The sequence below is a fragment of the Perca fluviatilis genome, chromosome 6, assembly GCF_010015445.1.
Source record: "Perca fluviatilis chromosome 6, GENO_Pfluv_1.0, whole genome shotgun sequence".
In the NCBI taxonomy this organism is placed as follows: domain Eukaryota; kingdom Metazoa; phylum Chordata; class Actinopteri; order Perciformes; family Percidae; genus Perca; species Perca fluviatilis.
In genome coordinates this window covers 37,837,291-37,856,892 of record NC_053117.1, presented here as the reverse complement: position 1 = coordinate 37,856,892, position 19,602 = coordinate 37,837,291, and the positions used below count along the sequence as shown (strand labels likewise).

Here is a 19,602-nt window from a genome sequence, read left to right as displayed (position 1 = left end):
TCTTCTTTTTTTTTAATCCTTCATTGCCACAAATGTATTCAGCATAAAAGGCAGATGTTTCATAACGTGAATTAGGTTACTGTACATTTTGTGCAGTATATGTCCCCCAAAAGTAGGAATTAATAATGAAGATGCTTTTTGGCCTGAAATTGCTATTCCAACAATTATGTACTTAGTTTCTTCCAACAAATGCATTCCACATTATTGTTTTGCCTCATAGCGAAGCACCCAAAAGACTAAAACCTTTCATTTCAGCAAAGGCCGCTATTGGTCACCGTCAATAAAAGCATAAAAGCATTTATTTCCCACGTTTGTCAAATTAACAGCATACTCCATCTCCCATAGGACTTGTAAGGTTCATTAACCTTTCTGTGAAGTGGGACAGGTTTCCAGCAGTTACCATAACCTCTGTCTCGCTCCTACCTCAATTATAATAGAAGAATTAAACATCCAGCGATTCAAAACAGTAATGCGGCCTCTTAAATCCCTTTGTACCAGCTCTCAGTTGTTAATGACTAAAGACACTGAATGAACTGTGGAGTTATCAACAGATATACCCGCGGACAGAAGCATATCAAATGGCTACTCTTAACAGCCGGGATTACTGACTACATGTTCAGTTTTTGTTTGAGGGCCAGATTGTACTGTTTTTTAAAATGAGTGTTCAGTTTTCAAATGGTATCTTGCCTTTGTTTTCTATGAATAACACAATTTTGGATTAACGGTACATAAAAGAGTTATTATACATTTGGAAAACGATGCCGCATCTGTGTGGAAACACTTTTGGCTGTTTATTAGTTTAATAATCATTGGAAATTGCTAAATATTTTCACCAAAATGTCCCTGTCTAGTCGCATGGCCCACCTTTCTTCCAAAGTCAAAAGAATAGACTAACCTTGAACTAATTAAGTGGTCAATTACACGCCTGTTGATCTCTTTTAATTTCTTAATAATTAGATTAAATGTGTGGGCAAAGAGTTCGTTCTCTTGTCCACCTACTCCTCCTTCGTCCTCCGCCTCTTCCTCTCACTTCTCTTCGTTCCTCCTCCATGCCCAGGCCCACAATGTTTCAATACTCATTTATTTTGTGTCACCGTTCGCACTGTATTAATTCTGTTCCATTGACTGTTTTTAATAAGCTTAATCTACCTCTCCCACCCCCTTACATTTCCCCGTCCTCTCATGTATTAATCAAAATCCAGCAAGTGCCTGGATGTATTTGTAGGCATTAGAGCTGCAAAGATGAATCGATTAGTTGTCAACTATTTTGATAATCGATTAATTGGTTTGAGTCATTTTCCATGAGAAAAAAAGTAAAAAATTATCCGATTCCAACTTCTTAAATGTGAATATTTTCTGGTTTCTTTCAGGCCTTTACCGCAGTAAACTAAATATCTTTGAGTTGTGGACAAAAGAAGACATTTGAGGAAGTCATCTCGGGCTTTGGGAAACACTGATCCACATTTTCCCCCATTTTATAGACCAAACAACTAATCGATTAATCAAGAAAACAATCGACACATTAATCGACAATGAAAATAACCGTTAGTTGCAACCCTAGTAGGCATACAGCTCTATTATAACCTACTTATTTTCTATCTCCATGGATTTCTGTTGTAGCCATTGAGCAGTGAGGCCTTGTGTTCGTGTGTGTCTTCTGATGCTACTTGGTAGGCGAGCTCAGGCTGGGATTTTCCAGTGCCACCCCCGTCAGTGGGAAGCCCTATACGGGGACATGTCAGCGCCTTGTTTGCTTGTTGTGCTGATGAAGCTGGGGGTGGGGCGAGTGGGCAGCCTTGTTCAGGTTCCAGGATTCCCTTCAAATGAGTCAGCCAGCCCCCACTCAAAACCACTGTTACCTTGGGAACTCAGGCTTGGGCTTCCCTCAACAGTGCTAAAGTACAGACTCATCAGCACCTCAGCATCAGAGTTATTATAGTATACTTAAACGCAAAATGGCAGTGAAAAATATTTTTAGTCAACTGAAACTAAATAAAAACTAAAACCTTTTAGAAAAACAAACTAAACTGAAACTATGTGGGAAGACAGAGAAAAGGAGTGCGTCTTTTTGGTGGTTGTTGTGGCACGCAGGCCTTCTTCCTAAAGCTGTTTTATGCTTCTTGCGTTTAGCGCGGTCGACGATATGACGCAAACGCGGCCTGGGCGACTGTGCGTGGAGGGTCTGATCGCTGAGCCGGGCACCTCCAAGATTTTCTAACAACGCGGTCGCTGAATGCAAGAAGCATGAAGCAGCTTCTTTGTCACCCTGAAGAATGCCTGTGCACACGTTGGTGCGTATTTTTTCTCTCTTTGCTATGCATTTGCCATATCAATAAAGGCTTTTTAACTTTTTCTTCAACAATGAGTGCCTCGGTTTTAACACTGTTCTGATAAACTGAAACTATATTGTCGGGTTAAAAAACTAATAAAATAAAAACGTAAAATCATTTGTTACATTTTTTTGCTATATCACCACAGAAAAAAAAGGAGACCGAATGAATTTTCAGTCACTCTCGTGACATTGAACTTCAGAAATTGACTTGACATGAGATGGCGCTGTGCCGTTACTGCGTCACACTAAAGTCGCTCAAAGATTAAACATTAAACATCATGGCTGTTCTCCGACCATGTATTCTGTATGTATGTGTAACAACAACACTTCTGAGACATTATACCTGGCCCCAGAGATGCTCTCTGAGCTAGAGTCCAAGTCAAGTGTCAACTCTCTCGTGGTTACGAGTGTTGTTTCATCCTGGATGCTTAGAACACTGCATCGCTATATTTCAGTCAGGAGAGACTTCGTTGCAGATATGCAAAGATTTATTGTACGAATGCATGATATGACATGTACAGTCTTTGGAGATTAGACTCCATCATTATGAAATGATATATATATATATATATTTAGGGGGTTAGAAAGCCAGAAGCTGATCCCCCAATGGAGTCTAGACACTGATGGTGGTGTGAGGAACCCGAATACCGAATCGAGGAGCCGATGGCAGTCTTGTCGGAGGAGGAACCAGGAGCCGTGCAAGATGAAGACCGGAGGAGCGAGGGGAGGAGGGTGGTGCTCTTAGCCTAAAATGATAACTGATTGGCAGAGAGAGACAGGGATGTCATGCTGTGATTGGCTCGTGAAATTCAAGGCCGCTTCTGATTGGTTAGATAAGAGTGAGCACCTCTAACAGCTGTTCAGTTTTAGAGAGAAATGTGATTAAGTTTAGAAGTCTTCCTGCAAGAATTTACGCTGAGCTCCATATAATAACATCTAGCGGACGACAGTCAGAGTTAACCTCCCGTAGGTCGTGACTAAGGTAAGAAGCATGCTAACGTTAGATGGGCAATGATGAGCTAAACATGTTTGCTGACCTATCAGGGTGCGTTTTCAGGTGCCTGATAAAATGAAAATGTGGTTGAGCCAGAATTCTTTATCTTTACTTACCACAGATTTTGCACTTCTTTTGTTTGGGCCTTGTTGTATGAAGTTTTTAAAGCAAGTCAAGTCAACTTTATTGTCAATTCTGCAATATGTGCCAGACATACAGAGGAATTGAAAAATTACGGAATTTCTCCATAATATATATAATAAATAAATTCAAAGCCAAAGCTTCTGATGAAGGGCGCAGCAGCTGCCGGGGCGGGCGACTTGTTTGTTGTCCTCTCTCAGAGAGATGCGTTACGTGTTACATACACGTATAGGTTATAGGTTATAGCGAATAACATTCAGTTTATCAGATGCTTCCTAAAAATAAAGATTGTTCACAAGTCTTGCACCTCAAGTCCAAGTTAAGTCTGAAGTCCCTGTGCGTGCGACTTAAGTGCAACTCAAGTCTCAAACTGAAGTCCCCATCTCTGCCTGGCCCTAACAAAACAAACTAAAACTACTCTTAAACTTAATATATAAAAACCAAAACTAAACCTTTCCAGAAAAACTGAAACTAAACAAACACACAATCTAAAAACTAAACTTAGATGAAATTGAAATATCAAAACTAAAATCTAAATAAAAACTAATTAATAATTCACATCTATTATTACCTTGATACTCGCACACACAGGAGCTTGGAAGGGCCCTGAAGCAGCACCCATGTTGGATGAAATTATCTTACTTAAACGCTCTCCTTGTGGCCTTTACTCTGCCCTGTTAGGCCCAATCTGCTCTGTGAGAATGAGATGACCAACCCAGCACGGCCACTTTGTTAAGGCAGATTTGTAATTTATGCAAATTAGACTGGATAGATGAGCGTGATAATGAGTTTGGGTGGCTACTAGTTTCTTAAGTCAGTGATTTGAGTAATAGTATGCTTCCCTACTAATGAGCACCAGTGTAGTGCCGGTTTGGTGCATCGCAGCGTGTCTGGTGATGTCAGTGATGGCTGGAGTTCACTTAATAACTGGACTGTTTATGTTTCCAACTCAGTTCATTACCAAAGCCAAATGAGCTTCTTTACTAAAGCCATTAGTCCAGCAGGCTATTGTTAAGTGGGTTAATTTGTTGATGCACTGAAGCAGATCATGGGTGACTCCCCCACTGGCTTTCACCCTGTCCTGCTGAGGCCAATCCATCCCGCTCAGCTGATCACCATTAGGTCGCTCTACCAACCAATCAACCCAGATTCAAAGCCCATTAGGCTCTTTCACAAGAGAGGCTCATTTACCGTTACTGGAGCCTTCAGAAAAAAATATTATTAGGCTGTTTTTTTAATAGGTGTCAATGTTATCAGTTTTATTCTTTTTAAAATGTGAATCTAGCTGCACATTAACACATCTGTGTGATAATGTAACCAATAGCCTACAATATTATTTATTTGATGTGTTAACTGATGTAATTAATTAAACAACATTACACGAGAGGGTGTGATGCCGTTAAATCACACCCTCTCGTGTAGAGATATTCAACGGGGGGGGGTCCATGACCCCTAGGGGTTCCTCAGAGTTTGGGCCGCCAAATTATGTTAAAAAATAATTTCTTTTTTCAGAATGTCTGAAAATACACATTAATGTGAATCCAACATATTCATAGCAACGTTTAATGGTTAATATTTGTGGGGGAAAAAAAACCTTTAATTTAGACATTAAAGATAAGCTTACTAAGGTAACCACTATGGTAGCTATACAGTTAAGCTTAGGGATTGTTTAACATTAAAACATTATGTCTAAATAATATAATATCCTTTCATTTTCATATATCCGGCCCAGTTTACTATGCAACTCAATGTTATACAATATATGTAGTAGAGGGTCCCTACTCGGTCTCTCTTTCAGCTTAGGGGTCCTTGGCCTAAAAACATAGAAGACCCCTGGTTTAGTGTAATATTGAGGTTATACAACAACGGTTACAACAAAATAAAAGTTCTTTAGTTTTATTCAAAATTCTCAAAATGAAAAAGCTACAAAGACGATTTCTAGTCCCTCCTTAACGTTAGCTTCAACTGAATAAATTCTGCACATATAAACACAGAACTGCTTTGCTAGCGCAATCTTGTTGTAACTAAGTAAATAACTGCTGAAATACATACAAACATATTTTTCCCATCGACAGATTTAGCTCCTGTAAGTCCACGAACTTCAGCTGATCCAAACATTTAGTAAGTAAGAGTTAACTCCAGAGCGTTGTAAAAATCTAGTCGTTTAATCCGATGAATCACTTCATATAAATATGTTGGAGAGTTTCCATGTGTTCCACTATGGTTCCTGATTTATTTAATTATTAAAATTGTTTCAAAAACTGCTTTTCAACTCTGTAATGTTGACATGGAAAAGGCGGAGTAATATTTTAAGTGATGAGCCTGGTGTGCTGTCGTGCTGATTTGAGCACATTCTAAATGTTTAGTTGACCAATCAGAGTGACTGGTTGGATCTACTTGTATAATTAAGTTTGATTCATTGTTGTTCTTATATTTCCCCTATTTTGATGGGAGGCTGGAGTCGGGGGAGCAACTACATCACTGCTTGTACTTTGCAAAAAATGAATAAAACATACTTTGTACATGCTATAACTTCCATACACAGCTACCAGCTGCTCAACTGGGAAGTAAAGGTTGCCTGCAATAAAATGAAGGCTGAAATTATTCCCATTTCATGCAGCATTGGGCTTTGCTAAGGTCTGTTTGTGTGCCATCTTGTGGAAGATAGCAGGTGACCTGCATAGGCCACAGACCAGCTTTTGAAGCGCGCCAGTCAGAGGGATATGTATCTTGGGTTTGCATGTGCAGCTGAAAAGATGAAGCCATCTGTTAGCTGAGCTTTGATGCCGTTCTTCAGCCCCTGGTTCATTCTCTTCACACCTTTTTGCCTCAGTTACAGAGATATATATGGGTTTGATGCACCTTTCTTCGGTGAATTTCAGAGATGAACATGTCGGCTGTTGTTTATGGTAATAGAAATCAGCAAGCAAAAAGTGTATCCAATGTATCCATAATCATATCGCAAAAAGGACAACGATATACTGCCAAATCAATATTTTACACCATCCCTAATGTTATTAAACTCAAAAGTAAGATGATGTCGCTGGTTTCTTTACACTCATTTTAATAAAGAATAATTTCCCCCACTCATTTTAAATTCACAAGTGGCAGATTACACTGAAATCCTAGAAGAAATTAAGTCGTCACCAACAGAAATTCAATGTATTTTCTTCCTCGAGATATCTAAGTCTCCTAGTGAAGCGGTGATGTGATTCTGTCTGATGTACGCTCGGAGAATACACTGTTTAACCTGTAAACGGTGAAGTTCCTTGTGAGACACAGACTTTTAATTCACAATAGCACCGCAAATGAATGGGCTGATTACTGAGGCGAAGATGAGGAGGCAGTCATAAGCACTTGGCTTGAGTGGAATAGGCGAGGAGGGGGGAGGGGGAGGGCTGAGGCTGTAGCGGTACAAGTCCAGCCTCAGAAATAGAGCTGTGAACACCATCTGTCATGCTCTCTCTCCCCGTCTGTTAGCCTGACTGCAAGTAAAAGGGAGAATGATGCTCTCAGAACTGCATTAGAAGGAACGTGGGTGCTGATTGTCGTAGGTGTGGGTTTACAGGGTGTGCAAAGGGGGAGGGAAGTGGTGTATATACAAGGAGGTGCATGAGTAACATGACAAAGGGAAGCACTCACCCACACAGAGAAGGAGAAGGGTTGTTGGGCAAGTGGGTATTCCTGGTGAAACCGCACCCCTGCACCTACTCACCACCTCCTCGCGGACTCCTACCTCTTGTCAGAGGATTCCCAGCGGAAGTTATGTAGACACATTATACAAACACACTGCTCGTCTTCTCCTCTGATGGTACGTGTCCACTGGCAGCGTCATTTCCACGCTCCCCATTCATTGTCTATGTGAGCAGCTGGGCAATGCATTCTGGTAGCGCCGTGGCGACTTTCGAGAAGCGGCGTGTCGAGTCGACCCTTCCTCATTTCCATAAAGTTAAGATCCAGGCTACTTTATTAGATTACTAATAATAATCATTACATTTACATAGCGCTTTATCATAGACACTCAAAGCACTTTGTGCAGGGGGGGCGGGGACTACTCTCTACCACCATCAATGTTCAGCACCCACCTGGTGCGACGCCACACACTCACCACACATCAGCTTGGTAGAGAGGGAGGGTAACATGTTTTTAGTGGTGGGGGAAACCGGAGCACCCAGAGAAAACCTACGCAGACATGGGGACATCATGCAAACTCCACACAGAAAGGCCCGGGACAACCATGGTTCAAACCCGGTACCTTCTTGCTGTGAGGCTACAGTGCTAACCATTGGGCCACGGTGCTGCCTTTATGCAAATCAGGGGCCTCCAGCTCAACTCGCCGCCGTAAAACGTTATTTTTTTCAAAGATTCTTTTTTGGGGGGCTTTTCCCTTTATTGGATAGTGACAGTGGATAGACAGGAATGTGGGGAGAGAGAGAAGGGGGGGATGACACGCAGCAAAGGGCCGCAGGTCGGATTCAAACCCGGGCCGCTGCAAAGGACTGACATGGGGCGCACGCTGTAAAACATAATATGAACACAGTAGACCTCTCTCCCTCTCTCTCTGGAGTGTGCAGGAGGCAGGGCACGGGGCGAATTACACCGCAATCACGTATCCGTTTTTTGTAATTTGGTCATAAACAACCAAGTCTCTTGCCGTTCCTTGAGTTTGTTTGGCGACTTCGGCGTCGGTCCTTAACAACAGAAGTACCTGAATCTCTTTGTCTGTCCAGTTACGCATTTTCGTTTGGCCTCTTTGTGGCGTCTTCTTCGCCCTTGTTTGTTTACTTCTGGTAGCGGACGCTGCATGATAACCCGTCATCAACACGTTTGCTGGGAATTCTCTTCCCGACCAGCTCAAGTCCAGTTTTGGGAGCAGCGGCCTAGGCCCAGGGGAGTACGCAAGGGCAGACAGCTGCGGTACTGCTGTTTTTCTTTCATGATATACAAATATAAATTTTCATATGCAAATGTTTTTTTTTTATATATATTTGAATGTATAATATTCCTTGACAGCTCTACTCCCATCAATAATCACTTCCAAGAACTTCATGATTGTAATAAAACCACTCTGAACTATTTCTGATTCATTGTATGGATTGTGATAAATTAGTTGGTCTGGATCAGCCTTGGTTGTGCTTCACGTAGAACAGAGAGCGAGAGTTGTTGGTGGTTGGAGTGTCAGGCTATTACGTGACCCACAGAAAAAGCTCTGCTGCATTGCTTTTTCCACATTTTTTTTCAGAATTATTCATTGCTCATAACGTGTAGGTTGTTCGGGATCCTTACTTTTGTCTGAGTCAGAGTATGAAATGCAGTCAGTAAAACATGAAGGCAAGCTCGGCCACGATGAACAACAGGGAGAGGCAGGACGAAGTACCCGTAACACCGCAGCTGGACTAACATTAGTTTGATCTGGTGTCTAAAGTGGTGACTGTTTCCTACATTTGAACAGAGCAGAGAGACAAATGCAGAAAACTTGAAGTGAAAATTGTTTATTTAACCTTGATTTTGATTGATTGATTGATTGATTGATTGGTTCTTTATTTCCTTGTCATCCACACAAAATGCTTAACCCCCATTAGTTTATAAGACACCAACATTTCAGTTGCAGTGATTAAAGGGTAACTACCATTTTTTTTAAACCTAAACATTTTCCTATGTTTTTGTGTTTAAGTGACTGAAAGGAACAACGATCTTTTAAATTGGTCCAGTATTAAGCGTGAACGCTGTAACCGGCAGCCGCAGACCGGGCTGCAATGTAACCCTTTGGGGCAAATGTTAAGCGTCAGTTTGGTCCAGGCTCAGATTAATATTCAAAGTGTCTGACAACATTTTGGAAAGGATCCCTACAGAGATAGACCTTTAAAACCTCTTTGAGACCTTTCTGTTTAACCAGAAACAGCTCTGAAGTCGCTAGCGCTAAACCCACCAGACTCCATTTAAAAAAACAATACTTTTAGCGTGTATAGAGCCATCGTATTTTCACGTATAAATCTGTAAACTATGTGTTTATTTCAACCAAAATTAGAGTTGTGATGGTTGGAAAAGTGGAAAGACGACCCAAAACGGCTTTCAGAGTTTTATTTCGTTTCTGTCGACTTTGAATGAAATGTATTTTGCGATGCTTAAATTACTGTTTATTTTAGTTCATTTTAGTAAAAAGTACATCCCTTATGTCCTCATAAAAAGGACAATAAACAAAAAATGTATCTCAATTTTGGCCAGCTCACATAACAAACAAGATAACATTTAGGAACAGGCAATGGAAGATGTACAAACCCCATTTCCAATGAAGTTGGGACGTTGTGTGAAACGTAAATAAAAACAGAATACAATCATTTGCAAATCCTTTCCAGCCTATATTCAATTGAATACACTACAAAGTTTTTTTGCAAGTATTCACTCAGCTTTTTGGAACGTGTTGCTGGCATAATATTCAAAATGAGTGAATATTTGCAAAAGAACAATAAACTTAAAAAAGTATTGTATTGTAAGTAAAGTATTGTAGTTTATTCAATTGAATATAGGTTGAAAAGGATTTGTTTATAGTCTTAAGACTGATTTAAGGTCCTGCGGAGGCTGCACGCAGAGCTTTCGCCGTAGCCTACTTAAGTGGCCTGAAGTGTATACTTCTCTATTGATGTGTCCGTCAATCTCTTTAAAGGTCCCATGGCATGAAAATTTCACTTTATGAGGTTTTTTAACATTAATTTGCGTTCTGCCAGCCTGCCTATGGTCCCCCAGTGGCTAGAAATGGTGATAGCTGTAAACCGAGCCCTGGGTATCCTGCTCTGCCTTTGAGAAAATGAAAGCTCAGATGGGCCGATCTGGAATCTTCTCCTTATGAGGTCATAAGGAGCAAGGTTACCTCCCCTTTCTCTGCTTTGCCCGCCCAGAGAATTTGGACAATCCATGAGAGAGAGACATCATGGCTTTCAAACGAGCAAAGTGGCAGTTGGTCAAGGCCACACCCCCACCCTCCACCTTGCCCCCCCCCCACCCTCTCCTCCTCAATAGCTACAGACACAGAAATGGCACATCCTAAGGAAAGCTCATTGTGGGACTGGCTCTAGTGGCTGTAATTCTGCACCAAGGCTGAATTTAGGGAAAGAGACTTCAGATACAGTATTAGGGGACCACTAAGGTCTATATAAAAGAGACTTCAGATACAGTATTAGGGGACCACTAAGGTCTATATAAAAGAGACTTCAGATACAGTATTAGGGGACCCCTAAGGTCTATATAAAAGAGACTTCAGATACAGTATTAGGGGACCACTAAGGTCTATATAAAAGAGACTTCAGATACAGTATTAGGGGACCACTAAGGCCTATATAAAAGAGACTTCAGATACAGTATTAGGGGGACCACTAAGGTCTATATAAAGAGACTTCAGATACAGTATTAGGGGACCACTAAGGTCTATATAAAAGAGACTTCAGATACAGTATTAGGGGACCACTAAGGTCTATATAAAAAAAATTCAAATGGACCACTAAGGTCTGTATAAAAGAGACTTCAGATACAGTAAGAGGGGACCCCTAAGGCCTATATAAAAGAGACTTCAGATACAGTATTAGGGGACCACTAAGGTCTATATAAAAGAGACTTCAGATACAGTATTAGGGGACCACTAAGGTCTATATAAAAGAGACTTCAGATACAGTATTAGGGGACCACTAAGGTCTATATAAAAGCATCCAAAGAGAACCATGTCATGGGACCTTTAAGAGAATAGCAGGGCCTGTGTGTGTGTGTGTGTGTGTGTGTGTGTGTGTGTGTGTGTGTGTGTGTGTGTGTGTGTGTGTGTGTGTGTGTGTGTGTGTGTGTGTGTGTGGTGCGTGGTAGAGCGAGTGAGAGAGTGACGGCAATTAGCTTCGGAGCGACTACCGACTCTAGAGTCATAGTGAGAGAAACAAAGCGTCTCCCCTGTTCTTTCTGACCACGGTGGGAACTCTGTAGCAGGAAAAGTTAATCCTCTCCTTGATTTCATGTTGTTTATGGAGAAGGAGAACCAGGAAATGAGTCACAGGAGATGCAACGCTACCAAGCCACGGCCGAGCGATGTGTAGTTACATTTTTCAAGAGGTGCTCGTCGGGTCTGTGTCTCCACGTACCTACGTACGTAGCCACGGCGTAGATTGAACGCAGAAGCCCTTTATTATATATTCCTTACATAGATTCATACACACATCATTAAACCATAATTACATAAATTATGCGTACATCCATGAGTTTATATTCTTTTGGGATGTCAATTATTGACAGACATGGTTTCCATTAGGAGTGGGGGAAAATTGATTCACGTATGTATCGTGATTTTTTTTTGCGAAGATTTTTATTCTTTTTTCCTAGTATCGATATATATATTTATTTTTTTTACAATGAGTCACCTAAATATTTTCTGTTTACCGCTGACGGCAACTGCATCATCATCGTTTCCAGCGAAAGCAGAAAATCCATGTTATGTTCTTCTTTACAAATAAAATAAATGATTTCTTAGAAAACTACGAGAAATGTCTCGTGATATATTGTTTGTAGAATTGTATTCTTCAACTTCTGTTTGATAAGAAAGAAGGAAAAGAGCATCGCAATACTCAATTCCATCGAATCGCAATAAATGAAAATCGCAATACAAATTGAACTATCACCCATGTATCGTGAAATAATCGAATCAGGACAAAAGCATATCGCCCTAGTATATAATATTAAGATAGTTATCCTTACTATGTAAAGTGTGTACTGTCTTGTTTTTATTGGGGAGCTTTACTGTGTCTGAGGTGTGGAGTCTCAACGCTTTTGACTTTTCTAACCCTGAGCCTCAGAGTATCATCCTATCTGAGGATATCATTGATCGAAGATTAACTTCATCAATGCGCCATGCAGCTTTTGATTCCCCCTAACAAAACTGTAATGGATTTCCTAAATGAAAAACGTTCCGTGGTGCAAGCAGCCATGCCATCTATCATCCATGCTGCAAAACTGTAGTTGACACAACTTATACTTGTTCACCAGCTAATCGGCTGGTTGTAACAGACGTTGTGCGAGCCTTGTAATCACATTATAATCCCTAATTTATGACATCATCATTCCCAGATTTTGCACGGGTGGGGTTGACAAGAAAATCATTTAGCAGGGTTGAGAGGCTTTAGTTGAATTTAATTATGTCAAACAGTGAATTCCAACCGCTCAAGTAAAACTTGAATCAACGGAGTCATCGTTTAAATTTTCAGGACGCGCTGTTGCATTTGATCTTTGTCCACAAATTCAGCTGTACAACATGTATTATAAACTAGAGCAGGCAAGATTAATTGATTAGTTGTCAACTATTAAATCAATGGCAAACTATTTTGATCATCAATTAATTGGATTAAGTCATTTTTATGGAGAAAAAGAAGTAAAACATTGTCTGATTCCAGCTTCTTAAATGTGAATATTTTCTAGTTTTTTCTCTCCTCTGTGACAGTAAACTGAATGTCTTTGAGTTGTGGACAAAACAAGACTTTTGAGGACGTCATCTTGGGCTTTTTGGGAAACACTGATCCACATTTTACTCCATTTTCCGACACTTAATAGACCAAACAACTAATCGATTAATCGAGAATGAAAATAATCGTTAGTTTAGTTCTATTAAAAACTTTTCAAGTGTATTTCTAATGACAAAAATGACTGCAAGAATAAAACGACACACGCATTGAAACCCATACTTTCAGCTGAACCTTTCTTAACGCACAATTAACACAGCGAGCAGCTGTCAATCATCTAGTGGTTGGAACGTTTCACGCCCTGAGTCCCGCCCCCACAGCAGGGTCCCTGAGGGAGGACGCCCACCATGTGAGAGGTTCCTGTAGATTAGTGTGAGCGAGTCCGTCACTCCCCAGTGAACATCAGGAGTCTCTCAGCGGCCTCAACACAGCCCTGCCCTGTCACAACTACCCGCTCTGCTCGGGAACAGATACACCACCACAACCACAAAACGGATTCTTTTTTAGATTTTTTTGATATCTTGTGATTTTTAATATATGCGATTCAGTGTGCATTCTGCAGTGTGATTGACTTGTCTTTTATTGTTTGGCAGAATTTCAATTTTACATTCATTTGCTGTTGTTTTTGCTCCGTGTATTGTAATGAAATTAAAAGGGCAGAGGGTGCAACGGAGAGGGAGCGAGAGCCGAGCAATGAGATGTGGGAAGATGTTGCACGCTCGAATGTTGACTACCTGTTGCTATGGCAATGGGTTTGGATCCTGCAGGCTGCAGGACTCTTGCTATTTCTAAATAAAGCTTCGTTTTTTTTCTCGCTGATCAGTGGATGAAGATACTCACAGTTGAAACTAATCTTCAGATTTTTAGCAGGCTGTTTAAATACTGGTGCTCTGCACTTGAATACTTAACTGCTAAACCTCCTAAACAGAAGTTACAGGATTAAAGATGACAGGATGCACAATAGAGGACACATGCTTTGTTGCTGCTACATTTTGTTACTGAAAGAGTCAAATATAAATGATAAAATCATGATTCATTACAAAGCACATCTGAGTCATTCTGGCGTCGATTTACAGACACACTGTGTACTGTTGACAGTAGAGTTGTAACATTTTAATCGGCACTTTGTACCATGGTCAACTCCAAGCAGCATCTCCACATTTGTATCTTTTGTTTATTTATTTATTTACTGCTGCTGCAGTGATTGCCACCAACGTAATTCCGTTGCGTCCATACAATGACAATAAAGTATCTTGAATCTTGAACATATTTTGTCATTTTGTCTTTGCTCTTATTTATAAAGTCATGATTCATTACAAAGTATATCTTAGTCATTCTGGCGTAGATTTAAAGACACACTGTGTACTTATGACTAGACGCTCTGTGCTGTGTATCGTTGCTGTCTGTCTTCTTTATTGCTTGTAATGTGTAATTGTTTTAAATGTGAAGCACTTGGGCCTGCTAATATATATATATATATATATATATATATATATATATATATACCTTACTTACTTACTTACATATGACCCCGAAAGCCAACACAATCTTTCCATTGCCTTGTCGAAAATATAAACTCAACACTAATAATAAGTTATTTATTAGATTACTGAAATAGGGGGATCGAGTTGTCTTTCCAACAGTGTATTATTTTCATCCTTTTATAGAAAAAAATAGGTCACAATTGGGGAGTGCAAAATGTGAAAAAATGAACTCTACATTCAGTCATTCAACGTTTATTTCTACTCAAAAGATCATTGAGGGGCGTCCCTCATTTACAACGACATCAAGGCCGTTACAAAGACAAAGAAACGAAAAACAAGAAAAAACAACTACACAGAAGTTTTGATAAACTAGTACAAAAGAAAATCCAACTACTTAGAGGTAGAAGTTTGGAGGTTTAAAATCAGATTTTCAAAAATGTCCAAAAGGTGCAAGTGAGTTGATTTTAAGGAAGTGCTGTATTTAAAGTCTACGTCCCCAAAGAGAGATGTGGCTTTATGGTTCCACACTACTATAAACTGTGGGGATGAAATGAGATGAGGGGGGTGAAAGCCCTTTGTCCTGCGTGTCTTTTGTCTTTGCATGCTGTCTAGTAACACAGTACCTTTTTTCTCCCTGTGGGGGGAGCCTGTGTGTGGAGAAAAAGGAGGACAGAAATAGGTGCTGAGACCTGATATCTGATGCTTGTGATGGGGACTTCCATGCGTACCTCAAGTGGGTTTCGGGCCATTTCACAAACGACAATATATTTAGTTCTCTACCTCCCACTCAAGGATGCAGCCGTCCTGCAGAAAGCACCCAAGTCTAATAAACAAACATTCCTGTGTGCAGTTTGCAGTGTGAGGTGCCTGACTGTGCTTCCTGGGGATGAGGGAGTTTAACCTGACAAACATACAGCAGAAAATGCTTATAAAAGGTCTGCGCTTCACATCTGGGGACTTGATGTCTGTTTCTAGGCAACAGGAAGTTAATATACAATTAATAATATGGGACATTGCTACCTGGAAATCCACTTAGTGGTTTAATTTGCTTGGGAACGGTCTTTTTTATTTTTAGATTACTAGCGACAAATAATTGTCTTTTTCTAATCACCTACGTTTCAGTGTCATATTATTATATTGTATCTATGCTTGCTAAAATCTCTTGAAATGACAATATATGTCTAACGTAGTCAGAATTCATCAGGTTAGACGGTAACAACAGCGGCTCCGAATAAAACTGGCTTGGGAATTAAATGGCCTCTCTTTAGTTGTGTGGTAATTCAAGCACAGACCACTGAGCTAGGCGAGTGCAGAATATTTGGCTGTGGGATCACAAAACTCTGAGAGAAAAGTGGCATGTTGTGTTTAGAGCTGCAACAGTTAGTAATTTTCCATGCAAAAAGTGCAGTTTTTAAGTCTCTAAAATATGGAGATTTATGTTCTGTTTTTATATCATATTAAATTGAATATCTTCTGACAAAACAAGACATTTAAAGGACACCTTGGAATTTGATAAACTGGGAGTTGGCCTCCTCAAGAAAATAATCATCAGATTATTCAATAATGAAAATAATTGTTAGTTGCAGCCCTAGTTGTGTTGTATGAAGCAGTGCAATGGCCCACTGTATTTTCTTTCTTGTCGAATTGTTTGTCTTTTATTTTTAGTTGCTTTATGGCCTAACTATTCTTCATAAATCTTCCAAATTCTTTGCCTAACCAACTCTGTGTCTGAATTACCAGGGCGATGCACTCAAGAAAGGGCAGATACGTGGGACGGCCCTCACTAGTGAGTATGGTTTTCAATTTACCATTCATTATATCTTGATTCACTTTAGTTACATACGTGTATCCTACTCAGTTATAAGCTTTATTTTTAGTTTATTTTTCTTTAGTTTTTATTTCAATGTCACTTAACAATTTAAATATCATTTTTGTTTACATGTGTAACATTTAAGTTGCTCCTTCATGACCCCTTGCCTCCGGGTCATTTTGGTTCCTACCTGCCATTGTTTTAGTGTAACGGAAGTAACGACAACAACAGTAGAACCGAGAGTCAGATGTGAACTCAGTACGTTTACATGCACACTAATATTTCACTATTATTCCGAATATGACAATATTTCGAATGCAATACGGGTCAGGTAAACAGCATTTTCTGTTTGGATATTCAGAATAAGGCCTTTGTTTCCTGAGTTTAGCATTTTGTGATTAAGACATGTGGGATATGCCGGTATTATTCTGGGTTTTAGAAGCATTCTTTGGACATGTATACAGGGCGTTCAGAATCGGCGTCTCAATCAGGGTTTTTACCGCAGTTTGTGACAGTTTACGGCCTCTTGCCTGTTTACGGATTACGGTCAGCTCTGTGCGTTGCTATGGTTGTTGGACACAAACCAATCAGCTGACAGTTTGCAGGGCTGCACGGCCAAACTAAAAGGAGGAGAAACACAGCTACTTTTAAACATTATCAAGGACTTGGGTATTCATCATTCATTTTCAAGGAGGTGGTTGAAGGAATGAAAGAGGGAGGCTTTTTTCATTAGCCATGTAAGCAGCTTAATTGAAATATTGTCTTTTTCAGAATAAGTGCAAAACAAGGTATATTATGTGCATGTAAACGTAGTCAATGATAGAGTAAAGTTGGGTGTGTTTGCAGGGTTGGTGTTGATCTAAGAGGATTTATCCAATTTAAACTGTAGCCCGCTTGTGACTGCAGAACACCAGGAATTAAGGGTTATAATTTCATGGATCTACAGATACCATTTGTTTACTGTAATCTAGATCTAATAATCCATGAACGAATGGAAAGAACTGGGACTTCAGAGATTTAGCCCAGTGTTAGATTTTAGTTGGATCATTGTCCTAATCGTGTACAGTATATTGCTTTGTAATATCACCAATCTCAGCTCTCCTGTTTGTGATTCTTTTGTTTTTCCGTGCAGACTATCAACGGCCAACCCCGCCACAGACATCTGGTTTTCACCGCTACCAGTTCATGCTGTTTGAGCAGCACCCAGACGCACCGGTGTCCCTCACCAAGCAGGAGAAGTCATCTTCCGGTATTGACTGCCGCTCACCAGCACCTTGAGTTCACAGTCCTGTTAGCCACTGCAGTATCATCTATCATATACCATCTGATCAACACAACTGCCAACAGCTGTTGAATCAGCAATACAAAGATGGCACCAAGGCATTAAAAAACTCCAGACTCAAACATTTCTTTTCAAATTAACCACATTATAGGGTTTTGCGGTACTTTTATAGGCTACTGCAGGTGTTTTTGTAAGAATTAGCAAATAGATTATTCCATTTTTTTACATACAGTAGGAAGTTGTCATTTTACAACATTATTTAAGCAATAGCTATCAACAGGCCGTGGTATGTTGTGATTGTATCACAGCTAAGGGGCGGTGTTCGGACCGACTCGACCCATAGTTCCAATGTGAAAGTTATAGTCACAGTTCAATTTAAATAGATTTTTATTAAGCATGCTCACAATAAAATAGGCCCTCCTAGGCTGGCTGCCTGCACAAACTGTACCGATGCGGTTGTGAATGGAACGCAGCGCAGCTAACGTTAGCCTTCACTAGCAGCTAGTGCAGACTTTCTTTTGCTTAAAGCTAAAGAAAGGCACATTATAACACAAAGAAACCAACCGATCGAGACGGCATCAGACCAGCATCTCCCGTTTCATGCGAGGTGAAATTGCTGTTTTTATCCATGGATAAAAGTGGCTTTGAAGAGAGCATAGAAAAGGGCTTCAGTTCCCCATCGTAAAGGGCCTTCTGACAGAAGGTAAAGTGGTGAAAATATTCTAAATATACCGTACAGTTGAAGGGATACTAGCCGATTTTAGCTCTGTGTCATAGCAGTGTGTGTGCAAATGAACGGCTTATAATAGCCTTTGTATGGTTATTATATGACGGCTATGAACCACTTAGCTTTATTTGAGCTACCCGTTTTATAAATTGATTTAGGTTTTGCCTTGTTTTGTTTGAGTGGGCTTAATCCTTTTCTCAGGGTGAAACGTTTCCTTATTTGGTATTATTAGTTGCTATTATTAGTAATTTGATTTATTATATAATGTCCCGAGACACCCCAGCCAGACACCATCTAAACACCTTTAAGCCTAGGTTTTTGTTTTGTGGCTGTGTTTTCTCAGGACACTCGCTTACTTCACCAACAATTATGAACATTTAATCGAAGCATTTGGATCATTTTCTCCAAGTGCTTGAACTTAACAAGGGAAATGTTAATGAGGTTAGTGAGCAAGTCTGCTGCAGTTTTAAAGCCTGCAGAGTCAAGGCAAGTATTGTTGGCTCCCACGCACACCTGCACATGTCTGCCTGACCACGTCCCGTTAGCCTCCCGCTAAAATCTGAAAACCTTATCGGCCATGTCAGTACACATGAACGGTGTACATTAACTTATAACCTTGATTACTGTTGATATTATCTCCAGATTACTTTCTTAGTTTGTCTCTCAAAAGACAAACAGTGTTTGTCTTGCAGAAAGCAGAGTTATTGTTTTCTTTAAAGTTGAGGTTTTCTGACTTTTCTTCCCCCTGAAGAAAAGTCTCTTGAAGGGCGGGAAACAGCGCTTGGATTTACGGTACGGCACCTCGCAGGAGGCGTGCCCGTCTGTCTGTTCTACTCGGGTCACAGCCGCTGATTTGAGGGGAGATCAGGGCGGTTTGAGACTTCAAGCGCTGCGGCCGTGAATGAGTGAAGCTGCCAGTCTCTGCTGTTTGAAGTTTTGACAGCTATGTCAGCAAACAATCCCGGCACATTAGGCTCAGGTCTGTTTGATGTTGAAACCTCTGGAAAGAGAAATGTCAAAAGAGATGTACTTTGGAGTATTTTTCGTATCCAAACTCACAATTGGGGAGATATTGTTAAGGTGTTCACTTATTGTGTCAGAACTGGTTAAGCTGAAGAAATAGTAGCATGAATAATAGCCTGCTATTTAGAATATTTTAATATATTTTTTTGTGCAAAACAACCTGGAGCACACTTGTTTTCTGCACCCAGCTCCAATACAGTAGTTGCCCACACATTATGAAGCGATTGAACTGAGTGGATCCACCCATCCTTAATCTACTGGATGAGTTTAACTCCCGCTGTTGCACTTCCTCTCTCCTGCATACTGTTCTCCCTATTCAAGGGA

General features: G+C 40.3%; 1 protein-coding gene across 2 annotated transcripts in view; it reads left to right on the top strand.

Annotated features, from left to right (window-relative positions):
* Positions 1 to 19,602, top strand: part of LOC120559987 (phosphatidylethanolamine-binding protein 4) — an 84,346-nt gene that overhangs the window by 54,343 nt on the left and 10,401 nt on the right. For both annotated transcript variants that reach the window (XM_039802067.1, XM_039802068.1), the window contains exons 5-6: positions 16,177 to 16,222; positions 17,379 to 17,495. In XM_039802067.1, the coding sequence (XP_039658001.1) occupies positions 16,177 to 16,222; positions 17,379 to 17,495 (163 nt within the window). The remainder of the gene's footprint in view (positions 1 to 16,176; positions 16,223 to 17,378; positions 17,496 to 19,602) is intronic.